Here is an 18,582-nt window from a genome sequence, read left to right as displayed (position 1 = left end):
GTAAAATACTACTACAGTAAAAGTAGTAAAAGTATTTGGTTTTAAATATACTTAAGTATCAAAAGTAAATGTAGTTGTTTAAATATACTAATTTAATGTAAAAGTAGAAATAATTTAAAATTCCTACAGAATTTTCTTGTTTTATTTTATTTACGGATAGCCAGGGTCACACTCCAACACTCAGACATCATTTACAAACATAGCATTTGTGTTTAGTGAGTCCACCAGATCAGTGGCAGTAGGGATGACCAGGGATGTTCTCTTGATAAGTGTGCAAATTGGACAATTTCTCTGTCCTGCTAAGCATTCAAAATGAAGCAAGTACTTTTGGGTGTCAGGGAAAATGTATGGAGTAAAAAGTACATCATTTACTTTAGGAATGTAGTGAAGTAAAAGTTTACAAATATAATTAGTAAAGTACAGATACCCAAAAAAACTACTTAAGTTAAAAAACTTTAAGTACTACTTAAGTACTTTACATCACTGCAATCAACCAATGTATTTTTTTTTAACCTTTTATTTTAACAGTGAGTCAATCAACCAATCACTCAATCGATCAATTAATCAATCAACCTAGTGAACAAGTGTTTTATCAAATCTTACTTAAATACATAAGAATTGTGTGATCTTAACTTATTTGTGTTACTTTACAAACCTGATACAAGTCATGATAATGATTGGATAATATGTTATTCTCTCCAGTTTCTTGGAAGAAGATCCGTTATATATTGCGTATGCAGACATGATGGCAAAGGTACGCAACTGAGAATTTGAGCACACTTTGGCTGCGTTTACACAGGCAGCCCAGTTCTGATCTATTGCCCAACTATGGGCAAAAGATCTGATCTGATTGGTCAAAAGTTCAATTAGTGGCAAAAGATCAGAACTGGGCTGCCTGAGTAAACACATACTTTCATAATCCGACTGAAGTAGTGTGTTCATAATCAGTTAATGCACAGTCTAAGCTCTAACATGTTCCTCCTCTATCTCCTCAGAGTTGTGCAGAGGATGAAGAGGAGGAAGAAGAGGAAGAGGGGAAAGAGAAGTCATTTGAGGTTTCAACCTGTCTGTCCTTGTATCACTAACCCCCAGGCTTAAAGCCTTAGATACGTTTTAATCAAATCTGTCTGAACACAGTCTGAATCCAGTCTGAACCCAGTCTGTGCATTTAGCCTGGATAAATATCTGACTTGTGGATGATGAGACCGAGATGAGACAGGATTTTAATCAACAGCACTGGCTACAACTGATAACTTCCCATGTCTACGGTGTCAGCTGACAAAGACCGGCCAATGGATGAAATGTCATCGTCACTGTGACAGCCGTGTTCCATTCAACTTTTCACTAGTGTATCTTTTATACATCAGCTTTGTCCTTTTGTATTCAGCAGCTGTAAGACCATTGACGTTGTCACTTTCCTGTGAAATGTGTGAATGTCTCTCTAAGATTATGTTTGATTATGTATTTTAACCCCTCAGGATTATAGACATCGACGAATGAACTATGCGACCGGTTTATAATGAACAGCGACTACAGCTGACTGCTGTAGAGAGTTTTACTTTTATTGCGTATAATCATTATGTGATCTGCCATTCCCCTTTGGGCCCACAGGAGAAGGAGATGGAGAAACAGAAGATCCTGTACCAGCAGGCCAGGCTCCACGCCCGCGGGGCTGCTGAGATGGTGCTACAGATGATCAGCGCCAGTAAAGGTGAGGATGTTCTTTATCTACAGTACAGGTGTAACTTCATAGCCTTGTGTACTGCACAGCATGTTCACCCCCAGATAATATGTCATCCAAACTCATGAACCCATATACATGCAGTGGAATGATCTTGCAAACCATAATCAAAGTCTCGTTCTAGCCATCTATCTGTGGTTAGCACTGTGCTAACAACTTGGGTGCTTAGTCTACTCCTCTTTGTCCCCCAGGTCGACTAGGTCCCATGGTGACCTGCACCCTCAAACTGGGCATCTCCATCCTCAACGGAGGCAACGTACTGGTCCAGCAGGTTAGATAGACGACATTTCATTACCAGAGATGTATTACTGTGTATGTTACACATCATTACCAGAGATGTATTACTGTGTATGTTACACATCATTACCAGAGATGTATTACTGTGTATGGTACACATCATTACCAGAGATGTATTACTGTGTATGTTACACATCATTACCAGAGATGTATTACTGTGTATGTTACACATCATTACCAGAGATGTATTACTGTGTATGTTACACATCATTACCAGAGATGTATTACTGTGTATGTTACACATCATTACCAGAGATGTATTACTGTGTATGTTACACATCATTACCAGAGATGTATTACTGTGTATGTTACACATCATTACCAGAGATGTATTACTGTGTATGTTACACATCATTACCAGAGATGTATTACTGTGTATGTTACACATCATTACCAGAGATGTATTACTGTGTATGTTACACATCATTACCAGAGATGTGTTCAATCATCACGTCTTACCAAGAGTTTCTGTGCATGAAAACATGCTAGTTTTACTTTCCATTGTTTTGCAGAAAATGCTGGATTATCTGAAAGAGAAAAGAGATGCAGGCTTTTTCAAGAGTTTGTCAGGCCTCATGCAGTCCTGCAGGTAACCGTGACTACGCTACCCAAGCAATCCAGAGGACAGATCTCGTCTGGGAACTGCCTGGGAATGATAATAGACTTTTGATCAATTAAAATATTGTAATTTATTGATAAGCATGTTGATTATACCCAATGACATGATGACATGACCCGCGTAGTCCTATGACCACTGTTTATGTCATTTTTATTCATTATCCCTAGCGTACTATTTCTCTTTCACAATGTGTCTTATCTCCATACCCTTTACAGTGTCCTGGACTTAAATGCCTTTGAGAGACAGAACAAAGCGGAAGGTCTGGGGATGGTGACAGATGAAGGATCCAGTAAGTAAAGAGACATGATGGCCAATTGATGTACTACCTCAAACTTTAATAAGTAGTTTAACATTTTGAGTGTTCAATTGTAGTTTTATTTTTCCCTTCAGCCGTAGGTTCCAAGAGCTTGTCTCGCTCTCTTGGTTGCTGTTTCACACTTGGAGTATCTTTACGCAGAAAACCTGTTGAGCTTCTTTTTTCTCCTTTTCTCCTCAGCAATAGGTTCAAGAGCTATCTTTACTCAGAGAATCTAAAACTTCAGGGATCAACACACACAGATTTCACTTACAAACCAACCTCCTTCCTAATGCCGGAGCATGACATTGTCTTATCTCTCTCTGCCGTGTTGTACATGTTGGTGTCAAATTATCTTCAGAAAGAATGCCCCCTAGCTACAGTAATATCAGATTATCTTCAGAAAGAATGCCCCCTAGCTACAGTAATATCAGACTATCTTCAGAAAGAATGCCCCCTAGCTACAGTAATATCAGATTATCTTCAGAAGGAATGCCTCCTAGCTACAGTAATATCAGATTATCTTCAGAAAGAATGCCCCCTAGCTACAGTAATATCAGATTATCTTCAAAAATAATGCCCCCTAGCTACAGTAATATCAGATTATCTTCAGAAAGAATGCCCCCTAGCTACAGTAATATCAGATTATCTTCAGAAAGAATGCCCCCTAGCTACAGTAATACCAGATTATCTTCAGAAGGAATGCCCCCTAGCTACAGTAATATCAGATTATCTTCAGAAAGAATGCCCCCTAGCTACAGTAATATCAGACTATCTTCAGAAAGAATGCCCCCTAGCTACAGTAATATCAGACTATCTTCAGAAAGAATGCCCCCTAGCTACAGTAATATCAGACTATCTTCAGAAAGAATGCCCCCTAGCTACAGTAATATCAAATTATCTTCAGAAAGAATGCCCCCTAGCTACAGTAATATCAGATTATCTTCAGAAAGAATGCCCCCTAGCTACAGTAATATCAGACTATCTTCAGAAGGAATGCCCCCTAGCTACAGTAATATCAGATTATCTTCAGAAGGAATGCCCCCTAGCTACAGTAATATCAGACTATCTTCAGAAAGAATGCCCCCTAGCTACAGTAATACCAGATTATCTTCAGAAGGAATGCCCCCTAGCTACAGTAATATCAGATTATCTTCAGAAGGAATGCCCCCTAGCTACAGTAATATCAGATTATCTTCAGAAAGAATGCCCCCTAGCTACAGTAATACCAGATTATCTTCAGAAGGAATGCCCCCTAGCTACAGTAATATCAGATTATCTTCAGAAGGAATGCCCCCTAGCTACAGTAATATCAGATTATCTTCAGAAGGAATGCCCCCTAGCTACAGTAATATCAGACTATCTTCAGAAAGAATGCCCCCTAGCTACAGTAATATCAAATTATCTTCAGAAAGAATGCCCCCTAGCTACAGTAATATCAGATTATCTTCAGAAGGAATGCCCCCTAGCTACAGTAATATCAGATTATCTTCAGAAAGAATGCCCCCTAGCTACAGTAATATCAGACTATCTTCAGAAAGAATGCCCCCTAGCTACAGTAATACCAGATTATCTTCAGAAGGAATGCCCCCTAGCTACAGTAATATCAGATTATCTTCAGAAGGAATGCCCCCTAGCTACAGTAATATCAGATTATCTTCAGAAAGAATGCCCCCTAGCTACAGTAATACCAGATTATCTTCAGAAGGAATGCCCCCTAGCTACAGTAATATCAGATTATCTTCAGAAGGAATGCCCCCTAGCTACAGTAATATCAAATTATCTTCAGAAAGAATGCCTCCTAGCTACAGTAATATCAAATCAAATTGCATTTGACCTGGTATTTTTGGTGCACGTTGCTTTTCCTGCTTGTGTTACAGTAGTGGTAGAGTCAGGGATCCATGTGATTAACCTGTTGTTGTCCAGACCGTCATCAGGGCTGCAAGGCCTCGTGGCATGATACCTACGTATCAGTGTTGGGGTCAATTCCATTTCGATTCAGAAAGTAAACCAAAATCCTAATTAAAAAGTGTAGAAGTATATAGTTATGTTTCCTGAAATGAACCGTAACTGACCCCAACCCTGCTATGTATTATACAGGATGAATGTCACTCACCTCTTTTAATCATGGGACGAATTGAGTTCATTGTAAATGAAGAAGTAGTGACATTTCTGAACAAATGTTTCATCAGGTTTAGGAATCTAAGCTGTTCAGAAGTGCAGTTTGTGGGAGTAAGTGCAGTAGTTATCAACGTATCTACACTCCTCATGTTGTCAGATTCTGATTCAACTCACATCTACACTTCCCATGTTGTCAGATTCTGATTCAACTCACATCTACACTCCCCATGTTGTCAGATTCTGATTCAACTCACATCTACACTCCCCATGTTGTCAGATTCTGATTCAACACTCACATCTACACTCCCCATGTTGTCAGATTCTGATTCAACTCACATCTACACTTCCCATGTTGTCAGATTCTGATTCAACTCACATCTACACTCCCCATGTTGTCAGATTCTGATTCAACTCACATCTACACTTCCCATGTTGTCAGATTCTGATTCAACTCACATCTACACTCCCCATGTTGTCAGATTCTGATTCAACACTCACATCTACACTCCCCATGTTGTCAGATTCTGATTCAACTCACATCTACACTCCCCATGTTGTCAGGTTCTGATTCAACTCACATCTACACTCCTCGTGTTGTCAGATTCTGATTCAACACTCACATCTACACTTCCCATGTTGTCAGATTCTGATTCAACTCACATCTACACTCCTCGTGTTGTCAGATTCTGATTCAACACTCACATCTACACTCCTCATGTTGTCAGATTCTGATTCAACTCACATCTACACTCCCCATGTTGTCAGATTCTGATTCAACTCACATCTACACTCCCCATGTTGTCAGATTCTGATTCAACTCACATCTACACTCCTCGTGTTGTCCGATTCTGATTCAACTCTCACATCTACACTCCCCATGTTGTCAGGTTACGCACTAAAAGCCTTTCCAATATTTTTACTCCTAAATTGAGAGCAGGGGTTTCCTCCATCCTGAAGTAGGGGGAACCTAAGACATGGTGCAGCATTAGCTAGATATACAAGCCTTCTCTGTCACATCTACATTACCACACACACCTCATCCCACACACACACCTTCTCCTAACATACCTCATCCCACACACACACTTTCTCCTAACACACCTCATCCCACACACACACTTTCTCCTAACATACCTCATCCCACACACACACTTTCTCCTAACACACCTCATCCCACACACACACTTTCTCCTAACATACCTCATCCCACACACACACTTTCTCCTAACACACCTCATCCCACACACACACTTTCTCCTAACACACCTCATCCCACACACACACTTTCTCCTAACACACCTCATCCCACACACTTTCCCCTAACACACCTCATCCCACACACACACGTTCTCCTAACACACCTCATCCCACACACACTTTCTCCTAACACACCTCATCCCACACACACACACTTTCTCCTAACACACCTCATCCCACACACACACACTTTCTCCTAACACACCTCATCCCACACACACACACTTTCCCCTAACACACCTCATCCCACACACACACACTTTCCCCTAACACACCTCATCCCACACACACACTTTCCCCTAACACACCTCATCCCACACACACACTTTCCCCTAACACACCTCATCCCACACACACACTTTCTCCTAACACACCTCATCCCACACACACACTTTCCCCTAACACACCTCATCCCACACACACACTTTCCCCTAACACACCTCATCCCACACACACACTTTCCCCTAACACACCTCATCCCACACACACACTTTCCCCTAACACACCTCATCCCACACACACACTTTCCCCTAACACACCTCATCCCACACACACACTTTCTCCTAACACACCTCATCCCACACACAGAACACACCTTTATGCTTCAGTTCTCCCTGCTGTATATTTTCAGTTTTGATAGGTTAACGGTAGTATTTTCCACTAATATCCTAAATACGCACTAAATATCATACATCTTTATAACTCTCCCCGAAACACCTTCATTTTAACATCACGCCCATAATGAGGCCGATAGACATCTCTCACTCTTTCAAACTTTTTTTTATTCTCCTTTTTAAAAAAAGTTCTATGTCTTCTCTTGCTTACGTCTGCTTGTGTTTTGTTTTGTCCTCTCCTATCATTAATACTCATCGATGGCAGTCAACAGTGAGCGGGGTAAATAAACTATTCAGTGGCTCTCATAACCGCTCATAACCGTCCCTCTCTCACCTTCACCTCTCCTGCCTCATTGACCTGATGACCTGGAAGCATTAGCTCATTGCTCTGGTCTACAGGGAGGTACATTCATGCACATGCATGCATAAAATATAGACGTAAAATTCTAGATTTACTTTATAAATGCCTGTTATTAGTGGTAGTTGTTAACTTTTTCTTTATGTTACTAACTCTACATCACTAATCTACATTCTGCTACTGATACTTCTATCAGGCTATCAACGTCTTTGAAAAGGTTATGATTTGTAGACTTGTCCACAGCTAAATCAAAGCTTTGGATGTGCTTTGTACTTGGGGCCTATTTCACAAAGCTGTGTTTAACTGTCACGTGGATGATGTAGCTGATCCAGAAATGGAATGCAGTATTCAAATACTTGGACTTCCCAAGATTGTGAAGTACTGCGGAATGGAACCTTGGAATTGCTTGATGATTCTAAGTGGATAACATTCCATCATTGTGATCTTCTTAAAAACGGGTTCCCTGTGTCCTTGTCTTGTTCTTATACTATATGCTGTATGTGAAAGTTACCTGGCTAACCTCCAGCTTCTTGAAATGTCCTGGTGTTTCACAATATTCATTTCAGTTTTCACAATCAGCACTTTGGATGCAGCAAGGGTGTTGTATGCAACACAAACCCAGACCCACACTCTTAGATAAAAACATTTCCAAAAGGGTTCTTCGCCTTTCCCCGAATGGAGAACCCTTTTTGGTCCTAGGTAGAACCCATTTTGGGTTCCATGTAGAAACCTCAGTGGAAAGGGTTATACATTGAACCCAAATGGGTTCTACCTGAAACCCAAAAACAGTTCTTCAAAGGGTTCTCCTATGGGGACAGCCGAAGAACCCTTTTAGGTTCTCGATAGAACCTTTTTTCTAAGAGTGCAGTATCTGTATTTGTGCTAGCCACCTGCCTGTCTAAGAGTGATGAGTGCCGATCCAAACTGGATATCCGCAAACGCCTAACTCAGACTTTCACCTAAATCATGCATTGAGATTATTGTGAAAACTCTAGTTGCTTGAGAATTCAGCCGCCGTTGTTATGGAGAGCGTTCTTCACCTACTTATGTTCCATCCCGAAGGTTCCAAAGTGCTGACGAATGATGACTTCACCAAAGATCTCTTCAGGTTTTTACAACTGCTCTGTGAGGGGCACAACGGGGGTGAGAACTTTCATAAATTGGTGTAAAACAAAGTATTAGTATATGTTTTGTTATAGCTTCACTCAAACCACGTCATCCGAATATTAAAATGTGTTCTTCGACCACAGATTTCCAAAACTTCCTGAGAACACAAACAGGAAACACGTTGACAGTCAACATTATCATCAGCACAGTGGACTACCTGCTACGCCTTCAGGTGATACACACACACACACACACACACACACACACACACACACACACACACACACACTCACTATAAATAGAACGTGACTTGGTTTCACCAACACACTGACATAGTAATCCTTCTCTGCAGGAATCTATCAGTGACTTCTACTGGTATTATTCTGGGAAAGACATTATCGACGAGGCAGGGCAGGTCAACTTCTCCAAAGCCTTAGCTGTCGCAAAGCAGATCTTCAACTCACTCACTGAGTACATCCAGGTAAGTAAGGATTGACTCTTTCTGACTGGAGCCTATAGTCATATTTGTATTTTATTTTATGGCACTATAATGTTTTTTTGGGGGGGGGGATTGGGATCTTCATTAACATTCACTCTATTTTGTGTCCCAACACTTTGGTCCTTCTATCAATCTCTCTCTCCCCCTTTCTTCTTCCCTCCTCCTCATTTCTCTCCCTTTCTCCCACCTCCCTCACTTCCTCTCTCCCCCCTCCCTCCCTCTCTCCTTCCCAGGGCCCATGTATTGGGAACCAGCAGAGTCTGGCCCACAGCAGACTGTGGGATGCAGTGGTGGGATTCCTGCATGTGTTTGCCAACATGCAGATGAAGCTGTCCCAGGTAACTAGGTGTCCTCAGTGCTACACCAACCATTCCAGTAAAGTGAGCAAAATAAAACAGTAAACTACTGGCCCAGTCCAGCGTCCTGCTGTACTGGAGTTGCAGTCAGTGTCTATATATGCAGCAGTGTCCATCTGCTTCCTGTCAGTCAACGCTCACTGTCGTCTCCAATATCTCTCCAATATGAAACTGATCACATAAATATAACTCCCATTTCAATAGACCAATGTCCTGTCAAGGGGCTGTACATCAAGCTGCCTCACACTACAGAAACAAGAGATAGGTTCCTGTCCTGGGGGTCGTTGTAGCTCAAGGCTTACTTACTACTACACTTAAATAGCCTCAGATTAGAGGATTCACCCACACCCAACATCCTCAACCTCACTAATGCTCTTGTGGCTGAAGGGAAACAAGTCCCCGCAGCAATGTTCCAACATCTAGTGGAAAGCTTTCCCAGAAGAGTGGAGGCTGTTATAGCAGCAATGGGGGGACCAACTCCATATTATTGCCCATGATTTTGGAATGTTCAAAGAGCAGGTGTCCACATAATTTTGGCCATGTAGTGTATATCCTATTCTATTCCCTCCTCTTGTTCCTCCTCTAACTGTTCTATTCTGGCCGTGGTGATAGTTGCGCCTGGCCGTAGTGATAGTTGCGCCTGGCCGTGGTGATAGTTGCGCCTGGCCGTGGTGATAGTTGCGCCTGGCCGTGGTGATAGTTGCGCCTGGCCGTGGTGATAGTTGCGCCTGGCCGTGGTGATAGTTGCGCCTGGCCGTGGTGATAGTTGCGCCTGGCCGTGGTGATAGTTGCGCCTGGCCGTGGTGATAGTTGCGCCTGGCCGTGGTGATAGTTGCGCCTTGCCGTGGTGATAGTTGCGCCTGGCCGTGGCGATAGTTGCGCCTGGCCGTGGTGATAGTTGCGCCTGGCCGTGGTGATAGTTGCTTTTTTTGGGGGGTTATGCCTTCGTTTTGATTTTTGGTTATGTTTTGGTTTTCGGTTATGCTTTTGTTTTGGTTTTCGGTTATGCCTTTGTTTTGGTTTTCGGTTATGCCTTTGTTTTGGTTTTCGGTTATGCCTTTGTTTTGGTTTTTGGTTATGCCTTTGTTTTGGTTTTTGGTTATGCCTTTGTTTTGGTTTTTGGTTATGCCTTTGTTTTGGTTTTTGGTTATGCCTTTGTTTTGGTTTTTGGTTATGCCTTTTGTTTTGGTTTTTGGTTATGCCTTTGTTTTGGTTTTTGGTAATGCCTTTTGTTTTGGTTTTTGGTTATGCCTTTTGTTTTTGTTTTTGGTTATGCTTTTGTTGGTTATGTCTTTTTTATGCCTTCGGTTATTTGTTTTTAGTGCATGCAACTTGAGCTATTGAGATTGTAAAATCATAAAAATGCTTATTAATAATTAATAAATACATGTTATTATTAATTATTACTTAACTAATTGTATTATTAATGCAATTCTTCCAATGGTCGGCGCTCCTTTAGGACTCGTGTCAGATTGAGCTGCTCAAGGAGTTGATGGATCTTCAGCAGGACATGGTGGTGATGATGCTGTCACTGCTGGAGGGTAAGAACCTACAGATTTTAAGGCTCCAGAGTGGGCGCAACGGTCTAAGACACTGCATCTCAGTGCTAGAGTTGTTACTACAGACCATGGTTCGATTCCAGGCTGTATCACAACCGGGCGTGATTGGGTGTCCCATAGGGCGCCACACATATTGGCCCAGCGTCATACGGGTTTGGCCGGGGTAGGTCGTCATTGTAAATAGGAATTTGTTCTTAACTGACTTGCCTAGTTAAATAAAGGTTAAAAGAGATTCACTCTAACACTTATAGGACTCATTTATGACGTGGTAGGCTACACAGCTACACAGTCACCACAGGAGCATTTGTTTGAACATATATATTTACGCCATACAGTTAATGATTTACACATATCACTGATGGTACATACTGTAGGTATCCACATAATACGTGAAAATGAATAAGTAAGTCAGTTTGTAATTAAGTAAGTAATTAAGTAAGGAAGTAAGTAAGTAGTTAGGGAGGGAGGGAGGTAAAGTAAGTCAGTTTGTAATTAAGTAAGGGGTGGCAGGTAGCCTAGTGGTTAGAGCATTGGACTAGTAACCGAAAGGTTGCAAGATTGAATCCCCGAGCTGACAAGGTAAAAATCTGCCGTTCTGCCCCTGAACAAAACAGTTAACCCACTGTTCCTAGGTCATCATTGAAAATAAGAGTTTGTTCTTAACTGACTTGCCTAGTTAAATAAAGGTAAAACAATAAAAGTAAGTAATTAGGGAGGTAAAGTAAGTGCAAGTGCAAATGCAATTGATTCCTATGTGGTGTCTCTTAGGCAACGTGGTGAATGGAACGATTGGAAAGCAGATGGTGGATACTCTGGTGGAGTCCTCCAGCAATGTAGAGATGATCCTCAAGTTCTTTGACATGTTCCTCAAGATCAAGGACCTGACCACCTCTGACAACTTCAGGGACTACGACCCCGATAACAAGGGGGTGATCTCAAAAAAAGATTTCCAGAAGTCCATGGAGAACCAGAAGCAGTACACCCAGTCGGAGATCGAGTTCCTGCTTTCCTGTGCCGAGGCTGATGAGAACGACATGTTCAACTACGAGGAGTTTGTGGAGCGGTTCCACGAGCCAGCCAAAGACATTGGCTTCAATATAGCCGTGCTGCTCACTAACCTCTCTGAGCACATGCCTCACGATCCCCGTCTGGCCACCTTCCTGGAACCGGCCGAGAGCGTGCTGAACTACTTCGAACCGTACCTGGGCCGCATCGAGATCATGGGCGGAGGGAAGCGCATCGAGAGGGTCTACTTTGAGATCAGCGAGTCCAGCCGCACGCAGTGGGAGAAGCCACAGGTCAAAGAGTCCAAGAGACAGTTCATCTTTGACGTGGTCAACGAGGGTGGAGAGAGCGAGAAGATGGAGATGTTTGTGAACTTCTGCGAAGACACCATCTTTGAGATGCAGCTGGCATCTCAGATCTCGGAGCCAGAAGTGGCGGAGCGCCCGGAGGAGGAAGAGGAGGAGGTGCACAACTTTCTAGAAGAGCTGGCTGAGCAAGAAGAGGAGAGAGAGCTGGAGGCTTCCTCGGCTTTCACCATGGTCTGCGTCTCCGCCAAGAAGAAGATCTCCAACTTCAGAGAGATGCTGACCTTCAAGAGCCTCAAGAAGCGGTACAAGAAGTTCAAGAAGCTGAGCATGAAGGAGGTGACCCTTGGGTTCTTCTCCTTCTTCTGGAGGCTCTTCGCAGGGTTCTTCAAGGGGATCTACAGCCTCATCTTCGGATTCTTCCACCTCATCTGGTCATCCATGTTCGGAGGCGGCCTCGTCGAAGGTGGGATCTTTTTATCTTCTATTTTTGTTTAAATCTTTTTGTTTTTATTGTTTTAGGATCATGTTAATAAGGGTGTTGCGACGTTTTGTTTAAATGGACTTTAAATTATGTTTGATTTGATTTGACTTGAAGGAGCCAAGAACATGAAGGTGACAGACATATTGGGCAACATGCCCGATCCCACCCAGTTCGGTATCCACGGCGACGTGCTGGAGACGGAGAAGGCGGAGGTCAGTGATTCGGTGTCGGGCGGAACAGACCAGGCCATCAAACCGTCGGACAAGGCAGAGCAGGACATCTTAATGGAGATGATTAATCCGACGCCAAAGAAAGGGGAAGGGTTAAAACATGTTGATCCTGGACTGGGAGACGTCTCTGAGAATCTGACCGCTGAGACCACTGCCACTGTGGAGAAGAAGGTGAGCATTCTATAGGCCTGTCTCTAAAACAGTAGGTGAAGGGAATACATGAAATACAATGGTGATTCTCTATGAACAGTTCTCAGTAAAACGCTGGGCTTGTTACACATGGATGGTGTCAGTAATAAGTATCCTCTGTAACCTTCTATTGTCCTTCTCATTTAGAATGCTGAACCTCTGTAACCTTCTGTTGTCCTTCTCATGTAGAAGCCTGAACCTCTGTAACCTTCTATTGTCCTTCTCATTTAGAATGCTTAACCTCTGTAACCTTCTGTTGTCCTTCTCATGTAGAAGGCTGAACCTCTTTAACCTTCTGTTGTCCTTCTCATGTAGAAGCCTGAACCTCTGTAACCTTCTATTGTCCTTCTCATTTAGAATGCTGAACCTCTCTAACCTTCTGTTGTCCTTCTCATTTAGAATGCTTAACCTCTGTAACCTTCTGTTGTCCTTCTCATGTAGAAGGCTGAACCTCTTTAACCTTCTGTTGTCCTTCTCATGTAGAAGGCTGAACCTCTCTAACCTTCTGTTCTCCTTCTCATGTAGAATGCTGAACCTCTGTAACCTTCTGTTGTCCTTCTCATGTAGAAGCCTGAACCTCTGTAACCTTCTATTGCCCTTCTCATGTAGAATGCTGAACCTCTCTAACCTTCTGTTGTCCTTCTCATTTAGAATGCTGAACCTCTTTAACCTTCTGTTGTCCTTCTCATGTAGAATGCTGAACCTCTTTAACCTTCTGTTGTCCTTCTCATGTAGAATGCTGAACCTCTTTAACCTTCTGTTGTCCTTCTCATGTAGAATGCTGAACCTCTTTAACCTTCTGTTGTCCTTCTCATGTAGAATGCTGAACCTCTTTAACCTTCTGTTGTCCTTCTCATGTAGAATGCTGAACCTCCTTAACCTTCTGTTGTCCTTCTCATGTAGAAGGCTGAACCTCTCTAACCTTCTGTTGTCCTTCTCATGTAGAAGGCTGAACCTCTCTAACCTTCTATAGTCCTTCTCATGTAGAAGGCTGAACCTCTTTAACCTTCTGTTGTCCTTCTCATGTAGAATGCTGAACCTCTCTAACCTTCTGTTGTCCTTCTCATGTAGAATGCTGAACCTCTGTAACCTTCTGTTGTCCTTCTCATGTAGAATGCTGAACCTCTTTAACCTTCTATTGTCCTTCTCATGTAGAAGGCTGCTTCTGAACCAACGGAGTCGGAACCAGAGAAAGCAGAGTGAGTGGCTACACTATTTATTGATCTCTGTGTGTATGTTTACTTCAGCTACGTAACATGGAGGGCATGTTCAAATCTTAATTCACTCTTTATTTACTTTATTTAAAGTGTTTAAATAAAAATATCCGGTGCTCGGTTTCTCGACAGTCTTGACAGTTTATCACAAATAAGAGTCTGATCTTAATTGCTCATTATTTCTTAAAATTGAAATAATGGAATGAAATGAGTGTGTTGTGTTGTATTGTGTTGGGGTTTCAGCTCTCTAACAGATGTCAGAGGTATTTGCTGGTGTCAGATTGATAACAGATCGGTGGCCATCTTGTGTTCTCACAGCACAGAGAAGAAGGAAAAGGAAGACAAGGTCAAGGCGGAGCAGCCTAAAGAGGAAGTGGCTCAGGATAAGCCCATTCCCAAGTCCAGAAACGGCCAATCAAAGGAGGCTCCTACTTCCTTCTTTGCCAGCTTCTTGGCTGGGCTGGAGGTCTACCAGGCCAAGATGCTGGTAATACATCAGACATTGTACTTGTTCAAGATCGACTACAGCTTTGCGTATTGAGTGTGGGAAATGTGCAGTAAAATGTAAATATTTATTGTTATTATAATTATTATATTGCAGTTGGAGACTGCAGACTAACTGAACTGATTTGCATCCTAAATAACTGCTTATTATTTGAAGATCAATCCGTTTGATTAGTCGGTGATCAGCGACTGATCAGAATTGATGCTCTCACACAGTCGTTGTTATTCCGCCTGCCACATGCTGGCAATAGTGACCTTCCATGTCTTCTTCTTTGCAGTCACGCTCACCTCAGAAGACTGCTATGTATTATCATGACTAAATGTATTATCATGACTAAATGTATTATCATGACTAAATGTCTAACTTTGTGTTCCATGTGTTTGCAGAACACGCTGGCTCGCAACTTCTACAACATGCGTTTCCTGGCTCTGTTTGTGGCGTTTGCCATCAACTTCATTCTACTGTTCTACAGGGTAATTTACAGTGATACACATTACAGGGTTGTCTTGCTCTCTCTTCTACAAGATACGAATAATAATCTTATTTTATTTACATTCGGAAAGTGTTCAGTCCCCTCCATTTTCCAAATGTTACTTTACAGCATTATTCTAAAATGTATTAAAAATATATATATTCTCATCAATCTACACACAATACCCCATAATGACGAAGCAAAAACTGTTTTTTAGATATTTTTGAAAATGTATTAAGAATAAAAAACTGAAATATCACATTTACGTAAGTATTCAGACCCTTTACTCAGTACTTTGTTTAAACACCTTTGGCAGCGAGTACAGCCTCGAGACTTCTTGGATAGGACGCTACAAGCTTGGCACACCTGTATTTGGGGAGTCTTTCCCATTCTTCTCTGCAGAAACTCTCAAGCTCTGTCAGGTTGGATGGGGAGTGTCACTGAACAGCTATTTTCAGGTCTCTCCAGAGATGTTTGGTTGGGTTCAAGTCCGGGCTCTGGCTAGGTCACTCAAGGACATTCAGAGACTTGTTCCAAAGCCACTCCTGCGTTGTCTTGGCTGTGTGCTTAGGGTCGTTGTACTGTTGGAAGGTGAACCTTCACCCCAGTCTGATGTCCTGAGCACTCTGGAGCAGGTTTTCATCAAGGATCTCTTTGTACTTTGCCCTGTTGATCTTTCCCTCGATCCTGACTAGTCTCCCAGTCTCTGCCGCTGAAAAACATCCCCACAGCATGATGCTGCCACCACCATGCTTCACCGTAGGGATGGTGCCAGGTTTCCTCCAGATGTGACGCTTGGCAATCAGGCCAAAGAGTTTAATCTTCGTTTCATCAGACCAGAGAATCTTGTTTCTCATGGTCTGAGAGTCTTTAGGTGCCTTTTGGCAAACTCCAATTGGGCTGTCATGTACCCTTTACTGAGGAGTGGCTTCTGTCTGGCCACTCTATCATATAGTCCTGATTGGTGGATTGCTGCAAAGATGGTTGTCCTTCTGGAAGGTTCTCCCATCTCCACAGAGGAACTCTAGAGCTCTGTCAGAGTGACCATTGGGTTCTTGGTCACCTCCCTGACCAAGGCTCTTCTACCCCGATTGCTCAATTTGGCCTGCTCTAGGATGAGTCTAGGTTCCCCAGATCTGTGCCTTGACACAATCCTGTCTCAAACCTCTACGGACAAATCCTTTGACCTCATGGCTTGGTTTTTGCTCTGACATGCACTGTCAACTGTGAGACCTTAAATAGACAGGTGTGTGCCTTTCCAAATGATGTCCAATCAATTTAATTTACCACCGGTGGACTCCAATCATGTTGTAGAAACATCTCAAGGATGATCAATGGAAACAGGATGCACCTGAGCTCTATTTTGAGTCTCATAGCAAACGGTCTGCATACTTATGTAAATAAGGTATTTCTGTTTTTTAATTTGAATACATTTGCAAAATTCTCTAAACCTGTTTTCACTTTGTCATTATGGGATATTGTGAGTAGATTGATAAGGAAAACATGTATTTAATCAATTTTAGAATAAGGCTGTAACGTAACAAAATGTGAAAAAATTCAAGGGGTCTAAATACTTTCCAAATGCACTGTACATTCTTGTCAATAACCAGGCTATTGTGTGTCAACTTTGAGACAAGATTTTGAGGTGTGTGTTTGCTGGGTTTTTACCATATCTGTCAAAGAAATAAAAACACATTTTCTCTGTGGGTCGTTTTCCCCTCAGGTGACTGCTGCTGAGGATGATGAGGATGACTCTTGGACTAGTTCTGATGATGATGATGATGATGAAGGTGGTGAGGAGTACTTTGTCCTGGAGGAGAGTACAGGCTACATGGCTCCTATTCTGTGTTTCCTGGCTGTGTTCCACACCACCCTCTCTATCCTCTGTTTGGTTGGCTACTACTTTCTCAAGGTGATTACAATCAAGCCAGTGACTCAGCCCCTGTAACAGGGTTAGAGGCAGAGAATCCCAGTGGAGAGAGGGGATCCGGCCTGGCAGAGACAGCAAGGGCGGTTCGTTGCTCCAGAGCCTTTCCGTTCACCTTCACACTCCTGGGCCAGGCTACACTCAATCATATGACCTACTGAAGAGATAAGTCTTCAGTAAAGACTTAAAGGTTGAGACCGAGTCTGCGTCTCTCACATGGGTAGGCAGACTGTTCCATAAAAATGGAGATCTATAGGAGAAAGCCCTGCCTCCCGCTGTTTGCTTAGAAATTCTAGGGACAATTAGGAGGCCTGCGTCTTGTGACCGTAGCGTACGTATTGGTATGTACGGCAGGACCAACTCGGAAAGATAGGTAGGAGCAAGCCCATGTAACGCTTTATAGGTTAACAGTAAAACCTTGAAATCAGCCCTTGCCTTAACAGGAAGCCAGTGTAGGGAAGCTAGCACTGGAGTAATATGATCAAATTTCTTGGTTCTAGTCAGGATTCTAGCAGCCGTATTTAGCACTAACTGAAGTTTATTTAGTGCTTTATCCGGGTAGCCGGAAAGTAGAGCATTGCAGTAGTCTAACCTAGAAGTAACAAATGCATGGATTAATTTTTCTGCATCATTTTTGGACAGAAAATTTCTGATTTTAGCAATGTTACGTAGATGGAAAAAAGCTGTCCTTGAAACAGTCTTGATATGTTCGTCAAAAGAGAGATCAGGGTCAAGAGTAACGCCGAGGTCCTTCACAGTTTTATTTGAGACGACTTTACAACCATCAAGATGAATTGTCAGATTTAACAGAAGATCTCTTTGTTTCTTGGGACCTAGAACAAGCATCTCTGTTTTGTCCGAGTTTAAAAGTAGAAAGTTTTCAGCCATCCACTTCCTTATGTCTGAAACACAGGCTTCTAGCGAGGGCAATTTTGGGGCTTCACCATGTTTCATTGAAATGTACAGCTGTGTGTCATCCGCATAGCAGTGAAAGTTAACATTATGTTTTCGAATAACATCCCCAAGAGGTAAAATATATAGTGAAAACAATAGTGGTCCTAAAACGGAACCTTGAGGAACACCGAAATGTACAGTTGATTTGTCAGAGGACAGACCATTCACAGAGACAAACTGATATCTTTCCGACAGGTAAGATCTAAACCAGGCCAGAACTTGTCCGTGTAGACCAATTTGGGTTTCCAGTCTCTCCAAAAGAATGTGGTGATCGATGGTGTCAAAGGCAGCACTAAGGTCTAGTAGCACGAGGACAGATGCAGAGCCTCGGTCTGACGCCATTAAAAGGTCATTTACCACCTTCACAAGTGCAGTCTCAGTGCTATGATGGGGTCTAAAACCAGACTGAAGCATTTCGTATACATTATTTGTCTTCAGAAAGGCAGTGAGTTGCTGCGCAACAGCTTTTTCTAA

The 18,582-nt window shown here is 42.4% G+C and overlaps 1 protein-coding gene across 1 annotated transcript in view; it reads left to right on the top strand.

The window, feature by feature from the left end:
- The window catches only part of LOC139582535 (ryanodine receptor 3-like), a 272,990-nt gene that overhangs the window by 237,920 nt on the left and 16,488 nt on the right, over positions 1-18,582 (top strand). The window contains exons 82-98 of the mRNA XM_071412622.1: positions 703-754; positions 996-1,055; positions 1,612-1,711; positions 1,933-2,012; positions 2,551-2,627; positions 2,873-2,946; positions 8,365-8,445; positions 8,553-8,641; positions 8,762-8,890; positions 9,142-9,246; positions 10,724-10,805; positions 11,592-12,599; positions 12,732-13,018; positions 14,192-14,235; positions 14,569-14,737; positions 15,142-15,228; positions 16,951-17,139. Coding sequence (XP_071268723.1) covers positions 703-754; positions 996-1,055; positions 1,612-1,711; positions 1,933-2,012; positions 2,551-2,627; positions 2,873-2,946; positions 8,365-8,445; positions 8,553-8,641; positions 8,762-8,890; positions 9,142-9,246; positions 10,724-10,805; positions 11,592-12,599; positions 12,732-13,018; positions 14,192-14,235; positions 14,569-14,737; positions 15,142-15,228; positions 16,951-17,139 — 2,713 coding nt within the window. The remainder of the gene's footprint in view (positions 1-702; positions 755-995; positions 1,056-1,611; positions 1,712-1,932; positions 2,013-2,550; positions 2,628-2,872; positions 2,947-8,364; positions 8,446-8,552; positions 8,642-8,761; positions 8,891-9,141; positions 9,247-10,723; positions 10,806-11,591; positions 12,600-12,731; positions 13,019-14,191; positions 14,236-14,568; positions 14,738-15,141; positions 15,229-16,950; positions 17,140-18,582) is intronic.

This window comes from Salvelinus alpinus, chromosome 8, assembly GCF_045679555.1.
Source record: "Salvelinus alpinus chromosome 8, SLU_Salpinus.1, whole genome shotgun sequence".
In the NCBI taxonomy this organism is placed as follows: domain Eukaryota; kingdom Metazoa; phylum Chordata; class Actinopteri; order Salmoniformes; family Salmonidae; genus Salvelinus; species Salvelinus alpinus.
Note: the sequence above shows the minus strand (reverse complement) of the source record. Positions and strands in the feature narration are given on the sequence as shown.